General features: G+C 34.2%; 1 protein-coding gene and 1 long non-coding RNA gene across 19 annotated transcripts in view; one reads left to right on the forward strand and one right to left on the reverse strand.

Annotated features, from left to right (window-relative positions):
- ZNF385B (zinc finger protein 385B) overlaps positions 1-21,865 on the forward strand; it is a 424,173-nt gene that overhangs the window by 361,115 nt on the left and 41,193 nt on the right. For 15 of the 18 annotated variants that reach the window (XR_014246181.1, XM_082397549.1, XM_082397551.1 and 12 more), the window contains 2 exons: positions 1,307-1,345; positions 5,114-5,224. The exons of 1 other annotated variant lie outside the window; for it this stretch is intronic. Coding sequence is in view for 16 of the 17 variants with exons in the window: in XM_082397549.1 (XP_082253675.1) it covers positions 1,307-1,345; positions 5,114-5,224 (150 nt within the window). In the remaining variant the exon portion in view is untranslated. The remainder of the gene's footprint in view (positions 1-1,306; positions 1,346-5,113; positions 5,225-21,865) is intronic. 2 more of the 18 variants (XM_082397548.1, XM_082397544.1) reach the window with 1 other exon arrangement.
- The window catches only part of LOC309631341, a 780,796-nt gene that overhangs the window by 354,135 nt on the left and 404,796 nt on the right, over positions 1-21,865 (reverse strand). The window lies entirely within an intron of this gene.

Raw genomic sequence — 21,865 nt, forward strand, 5'->3', positions numbered from 1 at the left:
TCAGAAAAGGGGGGAAAAATCCAAAGTAGGGGTAGGGCAAGAGGGGACAGACCTTTATGTGCCTTCTCGTGCCTCAGTGTTTTGCTTAATCACCATCCTTTTTCACTTTTTAACTTTTACAATAATGTCCCTTCTTGTGTTTGACTCATCCTACCCCATCTAATCTGGGACAATGTCTGAAACATATTAGACCTCCAGAAATGTTTGTTGCATGATTGATCTTTAACTTTTTAAAGTCAAAAACATGGTTTCTACTTCTGTTTAGTAAGTGGTTACCAAATGCTTTTTAGAATGTTGGTTAAAGCAGATAGCTAAGTTTAAGATGAAATATCCTCATCTTTAAGAATATTATGGATACCCAGCCACATATAAGAAAGACTTGTATAATTCTTGAGCAGTCTTTTTTGCTTTTTAATTGAGTGGTGCTTGGTTTACTCCCACACCCAGCCCCACTGGATGGGTAGTGAAGTCATTGTAAGACTCTTACAAGAATACAATTCGAACTTCATCCCCTTGAAAATTATTGAGATAGTTGAAAGGTTTGTAATTTTATTTTCTTTGCCTAAAATTCCATCTAGGAAAGTTATCTCAAATAACTTGCAGAAATCAAGGACAGGTGCAAATGATGACCATCACCTAGTACTATCATCTTGTCATCTAGTACTATCATTTGATCATGTAGTGCCTACCTTAGATTCTCTGCCGTCCTATAGTCTTCATCCTGACTTTAGTGAAGTGCTGCACTGTGTTTCTTTTCTCTGTGGCTAGGTTTTATTTGCAACTTCATGTGTTTTTATGTGATTGCTTACTCTGTGCGGATATAAATTACTTTTTGGAATACTCAGTGAAAGTAGATCTTTTAAAAAAAACTCACACAGATTTGTAGTTCCATAAACTTGGTGAATACATCAAGATATCTGTTTGTTCTTATTTTGATATTGAAAATATAATAGATGGTGTGATAAGGCCACCTTCATTAATTCCTTTTATAAGTACTGTAATAGAATAGTTAATTTGTCCATTCGTAGCCTCCAATCATCTCCTCAATTCCTAGTAAAAGCCACAACCCCATCTTTCATTTTTATTACCTACCAGTTAATTGCACTAATAGGTTTTGGTTTTCATTTCTACATGACTTTCATTAGCAAAAGTGGCAAGTGTTAACTCTTGCTGCTTTTTAGTTAGTAAGCATTTCAGGCTTTTTAATCAGAGATGAGCAAAGAAAATGGATTTTTAAAAATTTTGTGTGAATGTGCTTGCTAGCCTCAAAATTCCAGATGACTACTTCTGACTTTTACTTTTTTAGAAAAGAAGAGGCTTATTTGGGACCAATAAATTCTGCCAGGTAAGGAATATTGGTAGCTAGAGCTATGTGGTAGGGTTTTTTTTTTTCCTTAAAGAAAAGCTTTTTTAGCATTGTTTACCACTGAAACAATCTTCTCAATACACAGAGAGCTTTCTTGTGCAGTGTGAACTAGTATGACCTAATCTGAGTATTTAACAAGGCAATTGTTCCTTTAAAAGTGATATAAACATTTTAATAAAGATGTTTAAAAACACTTCAAACATCTTTATTAAAACCCTTAAAACTTCAAGAGTTTGTTGTATAACTGTAGTACCTCCAATAATTTTGCTGAGTACTCTACATATGAAATCATTATGGTATAGATATATAGTTTTGACTATACTAAATTGAATCACACGTATTTATCACACTTTAGGGTTTATGAGAATGTTTTTATTCATCTTGATTGTTTTATTCATCCTGAAAATTGGTGATTGAATAAAAGACTTGCCATTGATTTAGTTATACATATCTCATTATGATTAGAGAAAACTGATTTTGCATTAGTGGAGGAAAAAATTTAATATAAATTAACATATTTATTTTTATCTAATTTTTAGAGTATTTTAGGAATGCTACAAGAAAAAAATTCAGGATTTTACTTCTTTATACTTTTAAAAAAGAGAAAGATCTGAAAGCCTTTTCTACGTTATTGCTAATTATGGACCCCACTGAAATGACGCAGGTGTTTGTAGTTACTGCATCAGATGGCATATACTCAAAACATCAGCTGGGAAGTGTCTGTTTCAAGATATCAGATGAATTGGCCAATGGAACATTCTTTCTTATACCATTTAAAGTCTTCTTTCAACTAAATCATGTCCTCCCAAGTGACATTTGAATAAGAAGTATAATTATATCATTCTATGATAAACAGAGAAAGATAAACAAGATTTAGAAAAAAGTAGACCTTTTCTTGAAATACCTATAACAAAATAGAGAATCAAGTGGAAAATAGAAAAATTTGTTCCAAGTGAGAAACATGGAAGATAAAATGTTCATATGATTTAGTGGTAAGTCATTCAAAGGATGTAAAGGCAGCAGGAGTTAATGACAGGTGACAAGGAAGGGGGTAAAAGGACTGTGTTTTATGAGGACAAGTAGGATTATATGTGTAAAGCAGAGAAGTCAATTCTAGTTAAGAGTTTCTTGAAGGAACCTCCTTAGTTTGCTTTTCAAGGAGCAGATTGCTGGGAACTTGCCTGCCTTAGTATTGGGGGTGCTCGGCCACAACTCACCTTTCAGGAAGAGAATGCTCAGCCTTGGGAACATAAACAGTATTTTCAGGCTGTTAGGGTACAAATGTGAGATTTGAGTAGACAAATTTGTATCAGGGGTTACTTGAAAAATTATGTAGGCAGCTAACAATTTCAAAAATGTAAAGGGAATGTTTATATCCAAGGGTTGTGTTGGAGCTCTCAACAGATATCTTTGTTTACTAAAAATTTGGAGCTAAATTTTTGTAGATGTATTTTTGTCTATGTTTCCATATTGCAGTATGGGAATAACTAGGATAGTGCATTTATTTTAGATGATGGAAGTTTTAATTTTTAATGGTAACTTTCAATATACTTTTGAAATGAGTAATAGGAAAGGATATACATTAAAACTATGTTTTCATGCATATTGCTGCTGTTTTTTAAAAGACTATTTTAATTTGCTTTAAAGAAAAAATGTTAAGTGAATAATAATAACATATACAATAGTATATAGATATGGCAAAAATAATAAAAGTGGCATGCAGAAAATATGATTAGGATATTCATATACTTTTAGCCTATATAGTTCACACATCACTAGATGTATTTTTTTAGAGCCTGAGAACAGAAAATATCTCAATAAAATGCTCTTATTTTTTTAACTTTGCAAAACAGTGTAGTTTTTCCATCCTGCCAATATAGTTAGGCTATTTTATTTTTAAGCCTGTCCAAACTGTCTCTAGTAACGACAGAAAGTACAGGTTCATGTTTTGCAAATGGATGAGACTTTAAGTGTATGCACTTGTTAGTAAGAAAGTGAACTAAGGTTTTATTTTCTGATCTTTTGAGATTTTCTTTGCCCATAGAGCGTTTTTTTTTTAATTCTCATTTAATAAAATTTAATATAGTCAATTACAACCTTGAGCAAAACAAATCCCCAGATTTTCTAGTAATAATACTTTACATTTAGTGGTTAAATTTTTTAAAAATTTTTCTTGGATTATAGTTGCTTTACAGTGTTGGGTTAGTTTCTGCTGTACAGCAAAGTGAATCAGCTATATGTATACATATATCCCCTCTTTTTTGGATTTCCTTCCTATGTAAGTCACCAAAGAACACTGAATAGAGTTCCCTGTGCTATACAGTAGGTTCTCATTAGTTATCTATTTTATACATAGTAGTGTATATATGTCAATCCCAAAGTAGTTAAACATAATACTCTTAACAGTTTTTTCTTTTTCGCTTTTTAAGTTATCATACATAAAATTGACTTTTTGGGAATGTGCATAGTTCTGTGAATTTCAACACATGTATAAGTTTGTGTAACCACCACTACAGTCAAGATATAAAATAGTTCTATCACTCCAGAAAACTCCCCTCTTTGACTTTTATAAGCGTTCCAAACCACATAACTTTTCTTTATAGTGGGAATACATTGTCCTGTCATCTCACTTAAATTTGTAGCAAAAAAAAAAGGCTACTTTACTGTTCAATAATTCTGTAATCCGCCCTCCCTTCTAATGTATTTGAGTTCTTCTAACTGCTGATTTTGCACTTTGTTGATTCATACGCCTCATCAGGGATAGTATTCATTTCCCCTCTCTACCAAATATCATCAACTAATCCAGTCCTAAATTCTAACCTCTGGAGATTTCCTAGACAATGGTGTCAGTGGATCTGTCCTTGTTCGTGTTACATCTGTTTATAAGTTATGCTTTGTTCGTCATTGTTTTTTGAACTGCCAGTTGTCTGACATTAATGCTGGAGATTATTATCTGGAGTACACAAGAGAATCACTGCTGTGTCTCTCTTTTTATAGGCTCTGCAGATAGTGTTCTTTCTTTTTCCAAATACTTTCATGGCTTTGTGGCATACTTTTTCTATGGTATCACTGTATATTTCTCTGACTGTTTATGGTAAATGCAAACCAAAGAGAGAAAGTCACAGGTTATATGTCAAAACTTTACTTGATCAATATTTAAGCAGGGGTTGCATATTAACCAATCTGTTATAGACATTTGAGTGACATGCATTTCCAGTAGAATGAATATCTAGAGTACATGAACAATAATAAATTATTTTAAAATAAAGGTAAACATTTTCTGTGCTGTGATAAAGCCTGTCATTTATGACTTTGCCACAAATAAAAAACTAAGAAACTTAAATACGTCTGTAACAGTCATCATTGAAATCATTTCAGGCCATCTTAAGTATTATTACCTCACATAGGGAAAACATTAACAAGTTAATTTTAACCCTGATCTTTAGATCTTAAGTTTTCTTGTTCTATGATTCTTTTAAGGTTTTTCAAGGTTTCTTATATAGATATAAGATTTCTTGAAATGTGATTCTCCTGTGATTTTTTTGTGTTATGATTTCAAACCAATTTTTTTGTTTTTATTTTTAATTCTTGGAAATAAGTACATTACTATTGAATGAGAGTCTTTATTATCCTTGTTTGGGAACTAAAAGTTAAAACCTTAAGGAATAATACAGCTACTTTTACTTGAGCACACTATTATCTATCCTTTGAAGTTATAAATTGACTATCTTATCATTTGCTCTTTAGATGGATCCTGTGCAAAAAGCAGTCATTAACCACACATTTGGAGTGTCCATTCCCCCAAAGAAGAAACAAGTTATTTCTTGTAATGTCTGTCAGCTTCGCTTTAACTCGGATGTGAGTATCACCTTTTCATTGTGCTCTGTAGTCTGTCAAGCTCTTAAGTCTGATTGTTCTGAATATGTACATCTCTTCGTATTTACATACTCTCTAGCAGCCCCTCCAATTGATGGCCCACTTATTTCAGTGTGCTAGATTTTCAAGGGATTTGGATTCAACATTAGAAACTTGAACAACAGAGTGGCTAATGTCAAAAATCAAGGATTTCTCTATGTAATTAGTCTCACCTATACCATTTTACACTTAATCCCACCAGTTATATTTACTTTTCAAAAATACTTGAATAGCAGAAAATATTTTTAGAAGTTTAAAATGCAATGAAAATATGTAAAAAATGCAATGAATGTTGAAGAAAACCATTGTTATTACTCTTGATAACAAGTGTCACGTTTTATGTGTGTGTGCCAAATCATATTAAATACCTGAAAGAATAATTTATTATATAATTTATATTTTCCCAGACCATGGAAATACAGGGAAAGCTTTGTAAATTATTTTATCTGGCAAGCATAACCATCCTGTTAAGAAAAATGATAACAAGAAAAGGGTACAAATCAATATTTTATGAAAGTCGATTTTAAAATGTAGAATAAAATAACATAAAATCAAAATAAATAATATTAGAATATTTATAATACCCAATGACCAAGTAAAGCCAATGAGCAATGCAAATCTGAATCTGGCGGCTGCATATTGTATGTGATATTTCCCAAGTTACTTCACAGTAGAAGTCATTTTGCCAAGAATATATTATACGATTCATGAGTTTTGGAAATACTAAAATAATAAATACCTTTGTTTGAATATCCATTAAATGATATTTTGATAATTCTACACAGGAAACATAATGAAAATTATAGTCATTGGAAAAGAGGAGATATGCTTTTCATGATTTATAAAAGTATATTTAATGCAATTTCAACCAAAAATCCAATGACTTTTTTTGGCACCTGATAAAATCTTTCTCAAATTCCTTATTCAAGAATTAAAATGTTCCTAAATAAATTGAGAAATATGTAGTACCAATTCATTCAAAGTCTCATTATTGTTAAGATGTCATTTCTCCCCAGATTGATCTATAGATGCAGCACAACCCAGATAAAAATCCTAGAAGGTTTTTTTGTGGAAAATGCCAAGCTATGTCTTAAATTTACATAGAAAAGAAAAGCCCTATAATCGTCAAAATGTTTTTTAGGAAAGAACAAAGTTTGAGAACTTATGCTTCTTGATTTTAATACTTACTATAAAACCTATAGTAATCAAGACTGTAATACTAGTGAAAGAATAGTAGACATATTGATCAATAGAATAGAATAGACCTGCACCTATACGGTCAGTTGATCTTTAATAAACTTGCAAAGACAGTTCAATGGAGAAAGGCTAATCTTTGCAACAAATAGTGCAATTGGATATCCACTTGTAAATTTAAAAAAAGAACCTTGACTGGTGCTTCACACAAAATATAAAAATTATTTCAAATAGATCATATATATATATATATATATATATATATATATATATATATATATATATAACTATAAACTTAAAACTATAAAACTTCTAGAAGAAAACAGGAGAAAATTTATGTGACCTTGAGTTAGGCAAAGGTTTCTTAAGAAACAAAAATATGAATTATAAAAATGCTTATATATTAGACTTCATCAAAATTAAAAACTACTCTTCAAATGACACTATCACACTGTTAAGAAATTGAAAAGAAAAGCTACAGACTGGGAGAAAATATTTGTAAAACACATGCCTTGTATGCAGAATATTTAAATAACTTACAACTCAATAATAAATAATAAATGGGCAAAAGATTTGAATAAGCACTTTACCAGAGAAGAAATATGAATGACAGATAAATATGTAAAACAATGCTCAACGTCATTAGCCATTAAAGAAATGCAAACCACAATCAGATACCACTATACCTATTAAAATGATGAAAATTAAATAAATTGATATTACCCAGTGGCAAGGGTGAGGAGCAACTGGAACTCTCATTCATTGTTGTTGGAAATACAAAATGGTGCAGGTCCTTTAGAAAACAGTTTGGTAGCTATTTATAAGAAATTTTATGTTATAGATACATTTCCCATACAACCCAGCAATCCCACTTCTAGGTATTTATCCAAGAGAAATTAAAACATATGTTCATATGCATGTGTCTTTTATAGTAGCTTTATTCATAATTGCCCCAAACTGAAATTGATCCTAATGTCTATCAACTGATGAATGGATAAACAAACTGTGGTATAGCCATACAATGGAATACTACTCAGCAATAACAGAAATGATGTACCAATACATCCCACAACATGGATGAATCTCAAAGGCAGTATGCTAAATGAAATAAGTTGGACACAAAGACTATACACTGTATGGTTACACTTATAAAACTTTTGCCAAACACAATACTATGGGGACAGAAATCAGACCCGTAATTAACAGGGTCTGAGGGTGGGATTGGGGCATTGATCACCAAGGGGTATGAAGGAACTTTTTTGGGTGATGTAAATATTCAAACTCTTCATTGCTGTGGTAGTTACACAACTGTTCTTGTTTTTCAAAACTCATAGAACTCAATACCTAAAAAGGAATTTTACTGTATGTAAAGTATACCTCAGTAAACCTGACTAGAAAAAAAGCAATGTGATAGGAATCGTGAAATATTTTGTAAATTGAAGACTAATTAATCATAGAGACATACCTACTAGATATATTAAACTATAATATTACTACTAGATTTAAGGTGTAATAATTAAAGGAATTTTTTAAGAAAAGACAGAATAATAAATACTGAAATAGATCCAAGTATATTTAACAATTTTGCCCACTTATTATCCAAATTTATATAGTCACATAGGGAAATTAACGTCTCTGTAACTTTATGAATATAAAATGAAAATGTTCGCTACTTAACTGGCCACTTACAAAATGAATACCCACCAGAAGACATGCTCCATATTTGGTTCTAGCATTCCCACTGCAGCAATACCTGATGCTGAAAACATCTCATAATACAATGCAAAGAGATCGCAAAGTAAAATTGCAAAAATCTTGCAAAAGATGCAGACTTTCATGAAGTCTATAAATGTCATGTTAGAGAACAGCTTAACACAAAGCCACTGACAAATGAGGATCTGCCTGTTAGAGTTAAAGAAGAGAAAAGTAACAAGGTTTATGAGAGACAGGCTCTGCAAAACAAAATGTTTTGAGCGTCAAGTGAATAATAAGGACTTTGAGGCAATTATGAATCCCTTGAGTTAAAAAAACATATATTTACGTGGTCCAAAAGGCAAATTAATTTTAAAAGGTACATTGAAAAATCTTGTTCCATCCTATTCCCCATCCTCCCACCCTCCATGCCTTTCCCTGTCTATCTGTAACCACTTTAATATTTCTTGCCTATCTTTCCTGGGTTTGTTTATGCAGATTGAGATTGAATATATACTCAATCTCCTCCCTTTTCTACATACAAGGTAGCATACTATTCACACTTTTTTTTGCCCTGCACTGTTTTTACATAACAATATATCCTAGAGAATTTTCCCTATCAGAACATAGCAAGCTCCCTCACTGTTTTTTTATAGATGTGGTAGGCATAGATGTTCACATCCTAATCTCTGGACTCTTTTACTATATTACCTTGTATGGCAAAGGGGAATTAAGGTAGTAAACGGAATTAAGGGCGCTAATCAGCTGACCTTAAAATAGATTATCTGGGATTTTCCTGCGGGCCCAAAGGCCCTTAAAAATAGAAGAGGGAGGCAAAAGAGGAAGTTAGAGTGATATAAGAACAACTAGACTGGTCATTGTTGGTTTGAAGGTGTAAGAAGGGGCCACATGGCAAGGAATGTGGAAAGCTTCTAGAAGTTGAAAAGTCAAAGAAATTGATTTTCCCCTAGAGCCTCCAAAACAGAATGTAGTCCTGCTGACACCTTGGTTTCAGCCCAATGAAACCCATGTTGGACTTCCGAATTCCAGAACTGTAAGATAATAAATGTGTGTTGTTTTAAGCCACTGAGTTTATGGTAATTTGCTAGTATAGCAATAGAAAACTAATACAGTAGTCTATGTGTAGATGTTCCATAGTTTACTTAACTAGTCCCTTATTGGTGGACACTTAGGTTGTTTCTTATCTTTGGAGTTAACATAGATTCTCATAGCCAATAAATACAGATATAGGACATAAATTTGAGTCTCTTGACTCTAAATCCACAACTCTCCAATGATACTATGTTGCCTTACAACTTTACTCATTTTCTTAGCATTTATTGTGCTCCTATTTTATGCCAAGCCCTATACATACTGGACTCCAGAGTCTAGCAGCAACTTTTACTAGGAAACAGTATGAATGAAAGCATGCAAGGATTAACCTTATTAGATCCTCCCAGAACATATTCCAGGACTTCTGCTCTGTATTTCATTACTCCATGCATAGAAAGGCTGCACAGTGTAAAACACTGGATTAAGAGTCCTTGAATGTGATTTAAATCCTAATTTTGAACTTTGATAAACCACTTCACTACTGTGGGCCTCAGTTTCCTCTTCTGTAATGTAACCTAAAATGGACTACATGATCTTTGGGAGGTTCCAACTCTATGACTGAAAATCATTTCCATGGTATTTCTTTAGAAGGACAGGATATAAACACTTCCATTTTACAGGTGGAATAGGTAAGACTCAGAAAGAATGACTACGAGTTTATTTTTTATTTTTGTCAGTCTTCTGGGGAGAGGTGTGCCAGTCTTCTTTCTACACCCCAGAATTGCTCTAGGAACAGATTCACCTTTGACTTGAGCTTCATTCGATGTCAGTAATTTTCTTTGTATTTACTAACAGGGGCATGGACAGATGTACACACGTGAGCACGTGACCACTGGCTTCATTGTCACCACTCAAAAGCTCTGTTGATAATGGAGAAAGAAATTAAATTTCTGAGTCATGCTTAGACTCTGGGCAGTAAAGCCACAAAGTCTGGATGGCAAATTCACAAGTGTGACCTATACATGTTCTCAGTGTTTAGTAATGGTGCTATAATCTGCGTAACTGAGCTCTGAAACTGAGCATTCTTTATTTGGGGGAGAGTTCATTATTTTATAATTACCCTATTTACATTTTAATGTAAGAATTAAGAAGATGCTCATCCTTATTTTCTTTAATAACATTTCTAAATCAGCCTGAGACTGAACTGGCTTCTCTCTTCAGTGTAGAAAATATGTTTATTGAAAAATCTGGAAGGCAGATTTGCTCAGTAAACAGACTACATTCTGCCATTCTCCATTACCCATATAAACTGTACCAGGGCAGACTTCATGCATTAAAATTCAATGTGACCTAGTTTAAGTGTCCAGTAGCCCCCTTTGTCCAGCTTTTATCATCTCAGTAGAACTCCACTGTCGGAAAGCAAAAGGCTACAGCTTTATTTACACAATACAGCGTTATGCAAATGAGCAAGCATTAATCACAAACATTCCCCAAGTGAATCTTTGCAAATTGACGCCATTAACTTTGCCAGGGGCCAAGCATTGCAGTCCAGGAATAATGTGTCTTTCCAACTGAGTCCCAGACATTTGCACAAATGTGTGCAGCACCCGTGTCCCTAGTTTCTTCTTGGCCACCTTTTTTTTTTCTAACATGGTTTAAGCTGAGCACTGAATGAAATTATCCTGGGCCTGAATGCCCCCTTCTTCTCCAGTGAACGAGTGCATTGCAACCTTAGTATGGCTATAAATTGATAAGCTTAAATCCGAATCTTTCCCTTTAGCTGGGAAATAATATGTTTCTAAAGTTAAGCCTTGCCAGGGAAATATACTGTTTCGTAGTTAGTTTTAAAGAAGACTCTCAAAATTATTGGACTTTCGGTTTTCATACAAAAAGACTAGAAACTAGAACTTTTAACACAAGCTTTTAAAATATTTTTGAGGCTGACGTTTCTCTTTTTGGCTAGGTTGAAAGTTGGCAGATCCTAAATAATTTCTAATTTTTGTATTCATTTCAATTTCTTAGAGAATAGTGGCAGAAGGATAAAGGAAACTGATCCTTAAACAGATTTTTACACAAAATCAGGGCAACTTAGTACTCTTAAATGTTTAAAAAATAGAGATGATCTTTTATTGTTGTTATCTCAGAACAGAGTTAATCATAAATACCTTTAACATATGACTGGATCCTTTATGCGTCATGGGCAAATCGAAATGAGAGCATAATGATCTTTTTAATGAAGTTTTATATACTCTAATTCAGGAACTGATCCTGAAATTTTGATACTCAGCATTAATAACACAATTGATTCAGCATGAGATGCAGGGTCCCTAATCGCTGACCCCTAATTTGGAGCTAACTCATTTGATTTTTTGAATTTACACTATTACTTTTTGAATAGCATTATAAATCAAATCATTTATAGTTCAATTTTTTTTAATTTTACTTTGTGGTTCCTCTAAGTTTTTAATTTTGTTGTGTTGTTTTTGTCTTTCTTTTGGGTTTTAGTCATCCAATATCTCTATCTCTCATTTTAGACCACTGTTCTTTTTGCTGTGTTCTATTGCCTCATGTCTCAAGACATAAGGAGATGACCTCATGCCATTTCACTGATTTACGTAAGACTCATTAAGTACAAATGGACAGGAAATTAAGGATTTGCTTAGAAGTTAAAATGACATGGCGACCAATTGTTTATGTGAACGTTTCTGTAGGTGACCTGACTCTCCTATTCTTTCCTATAAATCTCTCTGAGATTTCAGAAAGTGCAGTCATGCAACAATCACCCTCAATTCCCACATGACTGCAATTAGTGTGTAATTGATACATCCGCAATGCTACTTCCCTCTGCATTTGGCATCTTTGTCATCTTAGCAGTTTTCATTTGGAGAAGGTTATTTCATATGCTCTCCTGGACCTTTCTGCCCATATCTCTTTTTGGGTAGTTTTAATCTTATGCCCACTTCCTGATTTCCTTAGCGGTTTACATAATACAGTACAAATTCTCTGTCTTGCATAAACAAACTGCCTCCACCTGCCATCTGCCACTCAAGAGGTGTTAGTGTTGTTTCTGCTGGAGCCCTGGCATTCTCTGTCATCCAGCAGGGATCTCAGCAGTCATGAGGTTAGGGAGAAAGCCACAAGTTTGGGTCCCACATAAATGCCCTTTCCATGGGCTCTGGGATGACCCTCCGTCTCCTTTGGCCCCCAGGCCTAACTCCACCTCTCCACCAGCTGCCATGAGGCAACAAGTCCCTACAGCAGCTGCGGTTCCTTCCCTGGGAGGTCAAAGCGGCAGGGAAATAGGAACCCCTTAGACGCCTTCTTGGAAGATCTGTCTTGCAGCAAAAGCGGAAGAGGCACTCAGCTGCAAGGGCACCTGCTTGCATTTTCTGAAGGATCAAGCTTTTTGTTTATCACCCCATCACACTCTTCTAGGGGACTCTGCATTTTGCTATTGGCTGCCTAGCGCTGATTTTAACTCTAGAAATTCTGTTCACCAGTTATCAATGTTTTTCTTTCCCTATCAAAACATGTTCTCGTCTACTAAGCCATCATGTTCTTCCTTCCTGTGTTCTCTGTCTTCTCTTCCCTTCTCCCTCTCCTCTATCTCTTCTCTTTTCCCCCTCTTCCTCTTTCTTGGGCACAAAAGTACAACAAATACACTATTTTTCCTTTCTCTCATGGACATAGTATCTTTATTAAGCTTTTTTAGGTTAATAACTGGATTCATTGCTTTGAATTCTGAGGCACTTTTCCCTTGAAAAGCCCCTAGAAGGTAATTTTTTTAAAAAAGTATATTGAACATAGTATTTGAAACTCTAACCAACATAATATTTACAAAAATTTATACTATATTTCCTGAATTTTCAGACATCGCCTTTGATAACTGACATGTCAAGAAAAACCTTGAAAAGTCATCTTCTAATATTTGGCCCTCCTTACATCACCACTCTCACATATGTCCAACAAATTATCTACACATGTGAGGTCTACAGATCAACTTAACTCTTCACTTCTCTCACATATACATATACAATCACTGCCTGCTACCCACGCACACCTACTGTATTTCTCTTGAAACCTTTGAGGTAGATGGCAGCTCCTTTAGTCTATTAATCTATACTATATTTATATTTATATAGTTGTATATAAATTGTGTACACACAGTTACATATAAGTATATATGTGTAATTTGTTGGGTTTTTTTTTTTAAGAATTGATGCTGATAAAATGTGAGACGCAGAGTTTTAAGAATACTGGTACCCAGCCTGCTAAGTTTCACCTATGCTAATATTGGCCTCTCATTCAGAAATGAAATAAGCCATGGAAATTGGTCCTCACTAAAAAGTGAGTTTATGATGAAGGGATTTGGAGAAAGTCATACTCAAACTGAATTCTGCAGCTGATCATTAAATAAAGAAATACCACCACGATAATACTCTCATTGCTGGGTTGGGAAGTGAAAGCTAGTTGTAAAGTTTACATCTGCTGCTAAGCAGTACAAATTATTAGATAAATGAATAATTTTGTAAGTTTGAAAAACCAACTGATTCTGTTAAGAAAAAAGGTATTGATGATACAAAGAATCAATAGCATTAAATGGAAATCTAGAAAATGATAGTCTGCTTTTGTCAAACATTTTACATTTTTCCCATAAATAAGACTATTTATATTGATTCTTAGGTATGGAGGGTAGTGAAGCAGATAGCAGATAATTAAAAGCATAAATCTCAGGAGCTTGGGAAGGTAATTCTCTGCTTTGCAGGCAGAGCTGACAAAATGATGAACATTTTCTGCTTCAACATGACAGAAATATAGTGTGGTTACTGGGAAAAGGAACATACCGAGCTAAAAGTTTGCTTCAATAGCTGCTGTTTAAGAAAGCTCTTTAAAAAATTTAGTCTGCCTTTTTGAAGCGTATAGTAGTTCCTTATTAAATTTTTTAAAAATTGCCTTAAATTAGCACTATAACATTACCAGAATGTCACAGTCTTTCTCAGAACTACCTTATTTTAAGTGGGTATTTGATAATTTAGGACTAATTTTAAATTCATCACTGAAAGAAAGTGAAGATCAGGATAAAAGTGAAGTTTTAAAAAACTGAGCATTATTACTTATAAAGACTCATCAGATCCTGTATTTAACTAATGGGGAAGTTATGCAACACATAATTCGATCATCTGGGGCTTTTCTTAAAATACATAGATGCCTCACATGACATATTACTTTAGCTATTTATATGTGTTTAATAATATTCAAAGTTAGGATGACCCGCCTAATGTGATGTGAAGAACAGTAAATGTGAATGCAAAACCCAACCTCCCATATCAGAATATGTTCTCAACAGAAAACCATTAAGCATCTCTTGATCAGTACTGCAAGCTTTGGTACATTTCCATTAAATATTGGTTTGCTGATCAAACATTAGTAACACCTTTTTAAAAATATTATGGGTGGTCGTTTTTTCCTGTGTAAAATTCCTGTGTTAGTAACTCTTTTAGACAAAAGTAAAAGATTCCTGAAAGGATTTTCAGGTCATTTTGTTGGTGATTTTTATCATCTTCCCACTTTGGGGTTGGGGAGGACTGTTGAAGTCTTGTGTATTTTTCCTTTTTGTTTGGTATGGATTTCTCTAGTTAAGACTGGGTGTGGAATCCTTAACAGTAAGATCATGTTTCACTCAATTTTTGTGGTTTGGATTCTTCAGCTAAAAATTTATGCAACATACAATTAGAAATCAGGTAGAATTTCTAGGCTGAACACCTGTAGGTTTCCTGAATGATTAGTTCCTGGTTTAAAGTTTGTATTCAGGCTGTATTTAGTACATGTTTGGTTTCCCATAACTTATCTTTTATTTTGTATGCTTGAGTGGGCAATTGGCTATAATTTTCACAACCTTTACAGCAAGAAAAAAAGTATTACTTACGTAAGACAAAAACAAAACAAAAAAGCTGGGTGCAACAAGAAGTAATCGTGCCTACTCCATTGCTTTCAAGCAAGAGGCTGATTTAATACAGTTAGAACATCTTGCAAAAGAGATAACTTTTAACTACTTTCACCTCTCAAGCAGCTTTTTGAATAAAGTGACAGCATTTGCCCCGGAGGCCAGAGAACTTTAGATATGATAGGTCAGCCTAAAGATCAGTTTTGGGTTTTTTGCGGGGGTGGGAGGGCCTGACTGGCCAAAAGGCACTTTATGAGGCGTGGCTTGTCATGGGGGAGAGGATAGCACATGAAGAAGTATTGCTTTAGCCAATTTCTAAGATTTCAAGCTGGGAAACTTTGTTGGAAAAATAGTGTTGCTGATCAATGTGAGTTCTTCAAGGGGAGTAAAGAAGCTGTCAACTTAGCCAGAGACAGGAAAAGAGTGTCAAAACAGTTCCTGCCTAGAAAGGAAGATTCAGGAAATATAAGACAGGTTCCTTACCCTCATAGACCTGATTATCTAGCTAGGAGAAAAAAACAAATACACTTAGAAACATTGCTCAACTGTGTGATGTGAAGAACAGTATTACTGTTATTACTTATATTACCCTACCCTGCTGTAGGGTAATATAAATTTAGGAAAGCAGACAGCACATGGGCTAGAATTATCATGAGCAGAAAGCTAGCATTTGATGGATGCCTGTTCTTCTGCCAGGCTCTATATTAGATACTCTTCACATATATTATCTCTGTATTTGTACAGAGGTTCAAGAAAGAAGTAAAACTGTGAAAGGCTTGAGAGTTGGTCAGCATTTGATGGCGAGAGAATTAAAGAATTATTAAGTGCTAGAGCTGAAACAAACAGAGCTTCTTGAGGATGTGGTCTATGGATAGGCTTCAGGGGGTCCATGAACTGCGTAAAATTATGCAAAATTTTGTCTGTCTGCATACCTGAAACCAGGATCACTTAGGAGGATGGTTGAGATGACTGAATCTTCCATTCTCTCAGAGTGAAATGTTCCACAGCTTCCTTTGGCAACATGTTCCAGGATTTAATCATTTTTAGTATTTCATCGTACCTAAATCTTTATTAAAAAAAAAGAAAGAAAGAAAAAAGAAACCTTGTTCTTTTTCCCCCCTCACTTTAATTCTGTCTTCTAGGGCACATGGAAAACAAATGTTGTATTCACTACTCAGGAAACAGATCTGGTGAACAGGAACTCCCAAGAATTCTTCACTCTGTTTAGTTTCTGAGATTTGGGGGCTGAGAATATGATTCAACTTTTATTAATTTGTATTTCCTTCAAATAGAAGTGTATTTCAGCTCTTATCAGTGGCATACCTAACATTTCTGACACCAAGAGCAGATCATTTTTAACATCCCCTCTATAGGACAAAGTCATTTTCAGAAATAATTATGAAATTACATGAATAGTAAGAAAAGCCAAGAAAGAAATTCAGAGACTTTATTAAAGTTTTAATATATTACTATACCCCTAATATTACAGTACAAAAAAGGAAAAGATTGATCCTTTTTAATTACATTAATGTACTTTTAAATGAGAAAAAATGTAAACCTACATATTATTCTATCACAGTAATGAATAATAACATTACAGTAACAAATAAGTAAATTTTAATAAAATCAAAATTATATAAAAGATACAATTTATATACCTACTAAATTGTACCACTGATAGTTTCTTCTTCACTCCTTAGTTTTAAAGCACAGAATAACCTAAAAAGAAGCATAAATTTCAATTTCAAAGATATTAGCCAAAAAAAAAAAAAAAAAAAGATATTAGCCAAAGTCAGTAAAATCCATCATGTATAAGCTAAAATTTATATTTACCAAACAAGAATAATACACCTCACAGTTGGCACTGTCTCACCCTTAAAGTTTAAACACAAATAAAAATTCTAATCAGTCATCTAAAATGAGAGAATTGAAGTATTTCAAGTTCTGTTTTGTCTTTACAGTCACTGTGCTATCATTCTTTATTTCAAATCAACTATTGAAATGCTAGAATATGAGGGGCACCGAGTTTGCAAACTGACTGCATCTGAAACGAACTTAAACGACTCTTAACCATTAGGAACTTACTTTCAAAATGAGTAGTTGTAGCAGAGTCATTGTGAATTGGGAGTTTGATGATATAGCAAGTTCTCTATATTAACTTCCATGTAGTTAATTAAAAGATAAGTTAAAAAGATATGCTAATTTCAAGTTTACATATATATTATTAAAATTCACTGTAATCACAACAATTGTTTAAAACTTAGACCAACAAATTATTTTTCAGGGAGGAGTATTTTATTTCTAACTTTAGAATTGCCAGCCTGTAATGATAATAAAAAGCAGCCCTATTTTTAGTCAGTTTTATTACTGTTTTTAAATTATCTACACATAGTGCAGCCCCTTGTTTCCTGTGCTGAAGTGGACATCTCCTCCCTCCCCTTCAGTATACCACAGATGTTTGTTATTCCATTAATAGGAATTCTAGTGCTACTTTAAATACATGTTACATTTAGTATGGAGATAGGTTATGCTGACTTAAACTTGTAATCACCAAATAGTTTCCTTTTTATCTTTAATAATGCCCACTGAATGTTCTCTGAAATGTAGCTTTCATTATCTCTGACCTGTGAGCCTGTGACCTGTGACCTGTGACCTGTGAGGTGACCTGGTTTTTGCTCTGGAAAGAAATAACATTCTATATCATTTGAGAGACACCTATGGAGTCCTTTTATGTGATGATTTATTTGTCCATGTCATGAATTTTGGGCTTTTTCTTATATCATTTGAGAGGAATGGGAAAGAATAGACTCATTAAAGGGGTACTTAGGTTATTTGTTATAGTTTTGTAATTTAAATTGTGTAAGCCAACAAAATGCCCTATATGCGCTTTTAAATTAAAAATACCAACAATCTCTTTTTAAGATTTAATTTGTACATTTACACAGATGGTTATAAAAGGGGATATTCATTAACATCTGTAAATGTTGAGGAAATGATGGATGCCTATATTTGTAAAATGCCAGAATAGAATTACTAAATGTGCAGATGTAGATTAAAAAATACAAAATTTGAATATCTGAAAGACATTCTCTTCAAGCTAGTTTTCTAAAGATCTAGACATTGAATAATTGTCTTTTGCATAAGTTTCCATTTTCATAAATGCAGTAACTTCTTATTAATTTTGATGACATTAATTAGGGATTTGTGATAATTAGGTATGGGCTGAATTGTACTTTCGTTTGGTCCAAATTCTTTCTTCAAAGATAATGCAAATGAGTGTCGCAAAGGAGGTTGAAGCATAGTGATTTAGAATACCAACAGAACCAATTTTTTCAAGCTTACATAAGCACTTTAAGGGCACTGATTAAAATACAAGTGATAATATAATTTAAAATAATTCTTATGTATTTTAACACCTCACCTAAGAATCTATGGTAACTAACAGCATTTCTTCAAAAATGTTCAACTTTTTCAACTTTTTTTTACCATTTCGTTATGCCCTGTACCCAAATTAGTCCACATTGTTGAGGTTTTTCTGAAATTATAATCATTTAGTAATATCTAATACCGTTCTCTTTTTTTTTAAGCAAATGATTTTCTGCGACTTGGTTAGCATTTTCCCAGTAAATCTTTTGAGTCAAGTGTTTTAACTTACATGGTATCTAGGTTTTATATTTCAGGCCAAAGAAGCGTTGTTTTGAGGGATGACTTATCCAATTTAGTTATCTGCACTGATCAAATTGACAGAATGATCCATAAATCACTGATTTTGTGTTCTGACCTGGGGCTATCTTGATAGACAGGTGAGTGACCCACTGTATGTAAGAATTGTTTTTCCAATAACTGAGCAATTGGTCTGTTAGGAATCTGCTCATTCCACACTGAGATGGATCAAGCAGCCAGACCCCAAAAATCATACCAACTGGTGACCCCTGCTTCAGTCCACTGCTTCTCATCATAGGCAGAAGTCAGGCAGGAATTTGCAGGAAGTAGGAGGTACTTATTTGATTATGGTCACTCTTGATACCAAAATCTTCACTCTCTTGGTCACTTACCATCCTCCAAATACAGGTTTCTAACCAGTATGCACATCTCTAGTCCAGTTCTTGTCACTCGCTCCATTGTTAGCCAGGCTTCAGCCACAATGGCTTTCTTTTATTTTGATAAAGCTGCCAAGCTACTTCTCCCCCCTCCCTTTCGGTCTAGTCTCTACTCCTCCTGCAGGTCTCACGTTTTATGTCTCTTCCTCACAGGAGCTTGTCCAGACTCCCTAGTGTAAACTAGCCCCACTCCCAAGAATACATTTTATAACACCCAATAATTTTCCTCCATGAAATGTATCACAGTTTGTAAAGATACCTTATTTATATAACTATTTAATATATATTTCTAATACACACACATGCACGCACGCACACACACGCACACACACATGCACAATTGTTGGCTCAAGGACTGAATATGCTTTGTGCATTACTGTCCCCCCGGTGCCTAGCACACTTATTCATTGATTGAATACATGGTCCTAAAGAGGATTTTTTTTAAACTTTGATTTATGCAACCCAAGGATTGATTGGGAATCACTGAATCCATTCTCTACAATGAAAACTATAATTTATATGACTTTACAGGTCACCTCCCCAGACCTTTTTTCCCCTCCAGATCATCCTGTCTAAGGAAATGAAGACTATCTTTTACCAGAGGGGATAAGGGAGAGAGTCTATTCTGTTTTGGATCTTCCATGGTGAAGGCTGTTTGGACCCTGGGCTTGGGACTTGCTTCAATGGTGCAGTGATTAAGAGCCTAATCTTTTAATCTTGGGTTGGAATCCAGGGTCTTCCATTTCTGGCAGTGTGGTATTGGACAGTTACTTAACTTTTCAGAGTCTCTGTAGACTTGGACTAATAATAATACCTGCCTCATATGCTGTTATGAGGATTAAATGAGATGCTGTCTGTAATGTACTTAGTGCATTGTACTTAGTGCCTGGTACACAGCAAACAATAAATGGTAACTCTTTGTCACCATTTTTGTTATTGAATTCAGAGTAGTTTTTGTAACCTGACATTGTGTTTGCAGTCTTTCTGGTTGCTGTGTTCTCGCTATTTTTCTGCATTCCTCATAATTTTCCTTGGAGTAGTAGCTATAAATAGGCCCCTTATTTCCACAGACATGGCTACCACTATGCTTTCTCTGCAACATTATCAAATATTCTTCCAGGACACGAAGACCTCATATTATTTTCCAGTTATTTTATGAGATTGTTTTGATATTACAAAAAAAAAATATTTTAGCATTTAAGATGTTGTTATATTTCAGTAAAAAGTATAGTTGTGTGTATGTATTTTTAATTATTTTTCCTTTAGAATTTTCACTTCCCTTGACCTCTGTTTTATTACTCTGTATACCCAGCTTTTCTGATGGCCTCTTTTCTGTATCCTCTGCTGATTTCTCTTCCTCATCTTACCTATTGAATATAGCTGTTTCTCAAGATTCTTTCCTCAAAATGGGTTTTCTCCTCTCTATTCTTAATTCATCAAGAATCTCATCCATCCCCAGGGTTTCATCTATCATCTCATAATGTGGTTCCAAAATAGATGTCTCCAGCCCCAGCCTCTTTTCTCAGCCATCACTTGTGTTTTCAGTTGTTTGTTGAACCTCTCCACTGTGTATCTCATGAGCAGCCTAAATAGATAACCAAACTGAAATCTCATTTTCCTCTGCAAAATTTCCTCACCCCACGACAACTGCATTTTGGTTAATCATTTTACCATTTTCCCTGTTATTTGGGCCTGAAACTTCTAGAGGGAACTACAATTATTTTTTCTTCCTCTACCCTTACTTTAATTCTATTGTCAAGTAATAAAAACTCTTTCTCCATTAATTTATTCATCCATGTAATCAGTATTTATCAAATGTCAAGATGTTTCAGGCAGTGTACTAAGTGCAAGAGGTACAGTGAAGAGCAAAAATCTTACAGGTACAAGCCTTAACGAATATTATTGTCTAGTGGGGGAAGACAAACATTAATCAAGTTATTATAAAATTTAATAATTTTTAAATTGTGAGAAGTGCTATAAAGAAAAGAATCTAAAAAGTTAGGATGTGGCCCAGTCTGGGGGATCATGGAAGGCTTCTTAAGGATGTAATGTTTGAGCTGTGTTCTGAAGGATGAATAGGAATTAACTAGGAAAAGAGAAAAGAGATAGTATTATATTTTAGGCATGTGCAAAAGGCTAGCACTGTACTTATACTCCAGCCACACTTTCTTTCAGTTCCTCCAAGAAAAAACAAAGAGCCTGCTACCAAATGAAACTAGGGGTAGGTAGGGAGTAGGACATATAGGTCTTGAATATGATGATTTTAGATTTTAAACCAAGAGCAGTGAAAAGATGTCAAGGATTTTAAGCAGAGGAATGAGGTTTGCATTTTTAAAATATCACTTTGGCCGCCACGTGGAGAACGGATTGTAAATGAGCAGGAGGGGCCTTTGGGTGATCGCTAAAGAGCCTGTTGCAGCAGTCCAGGTGAAAGATGATGGCAGTTTGGACCAAGATGGTTGTGGTTGAGATATAAAGAATTGTCTTGATTAGAGAAATATCTAGGAGGTAAAATCTGTAGGACTTAGTGATTGAATGTGAGGGTGGAGGTAGAGTGTGACAATGAGAATGATCCCTAGATTTGGCTCTTAAAATAGAGGT

Source organism: Balaenoptera borealis, assembly GCF_965194805.1.
Source record: "Balaenoptera borealis genome assembly, chromosome: 6".
Taxonomy (NCBI): domain Eukaryota; kingdom Metazoa; phylum Chordata; class Mammalia; order Artiodactyla; family Balaenopteridae; genus Balaenoptera; species Balaenoptera borealis.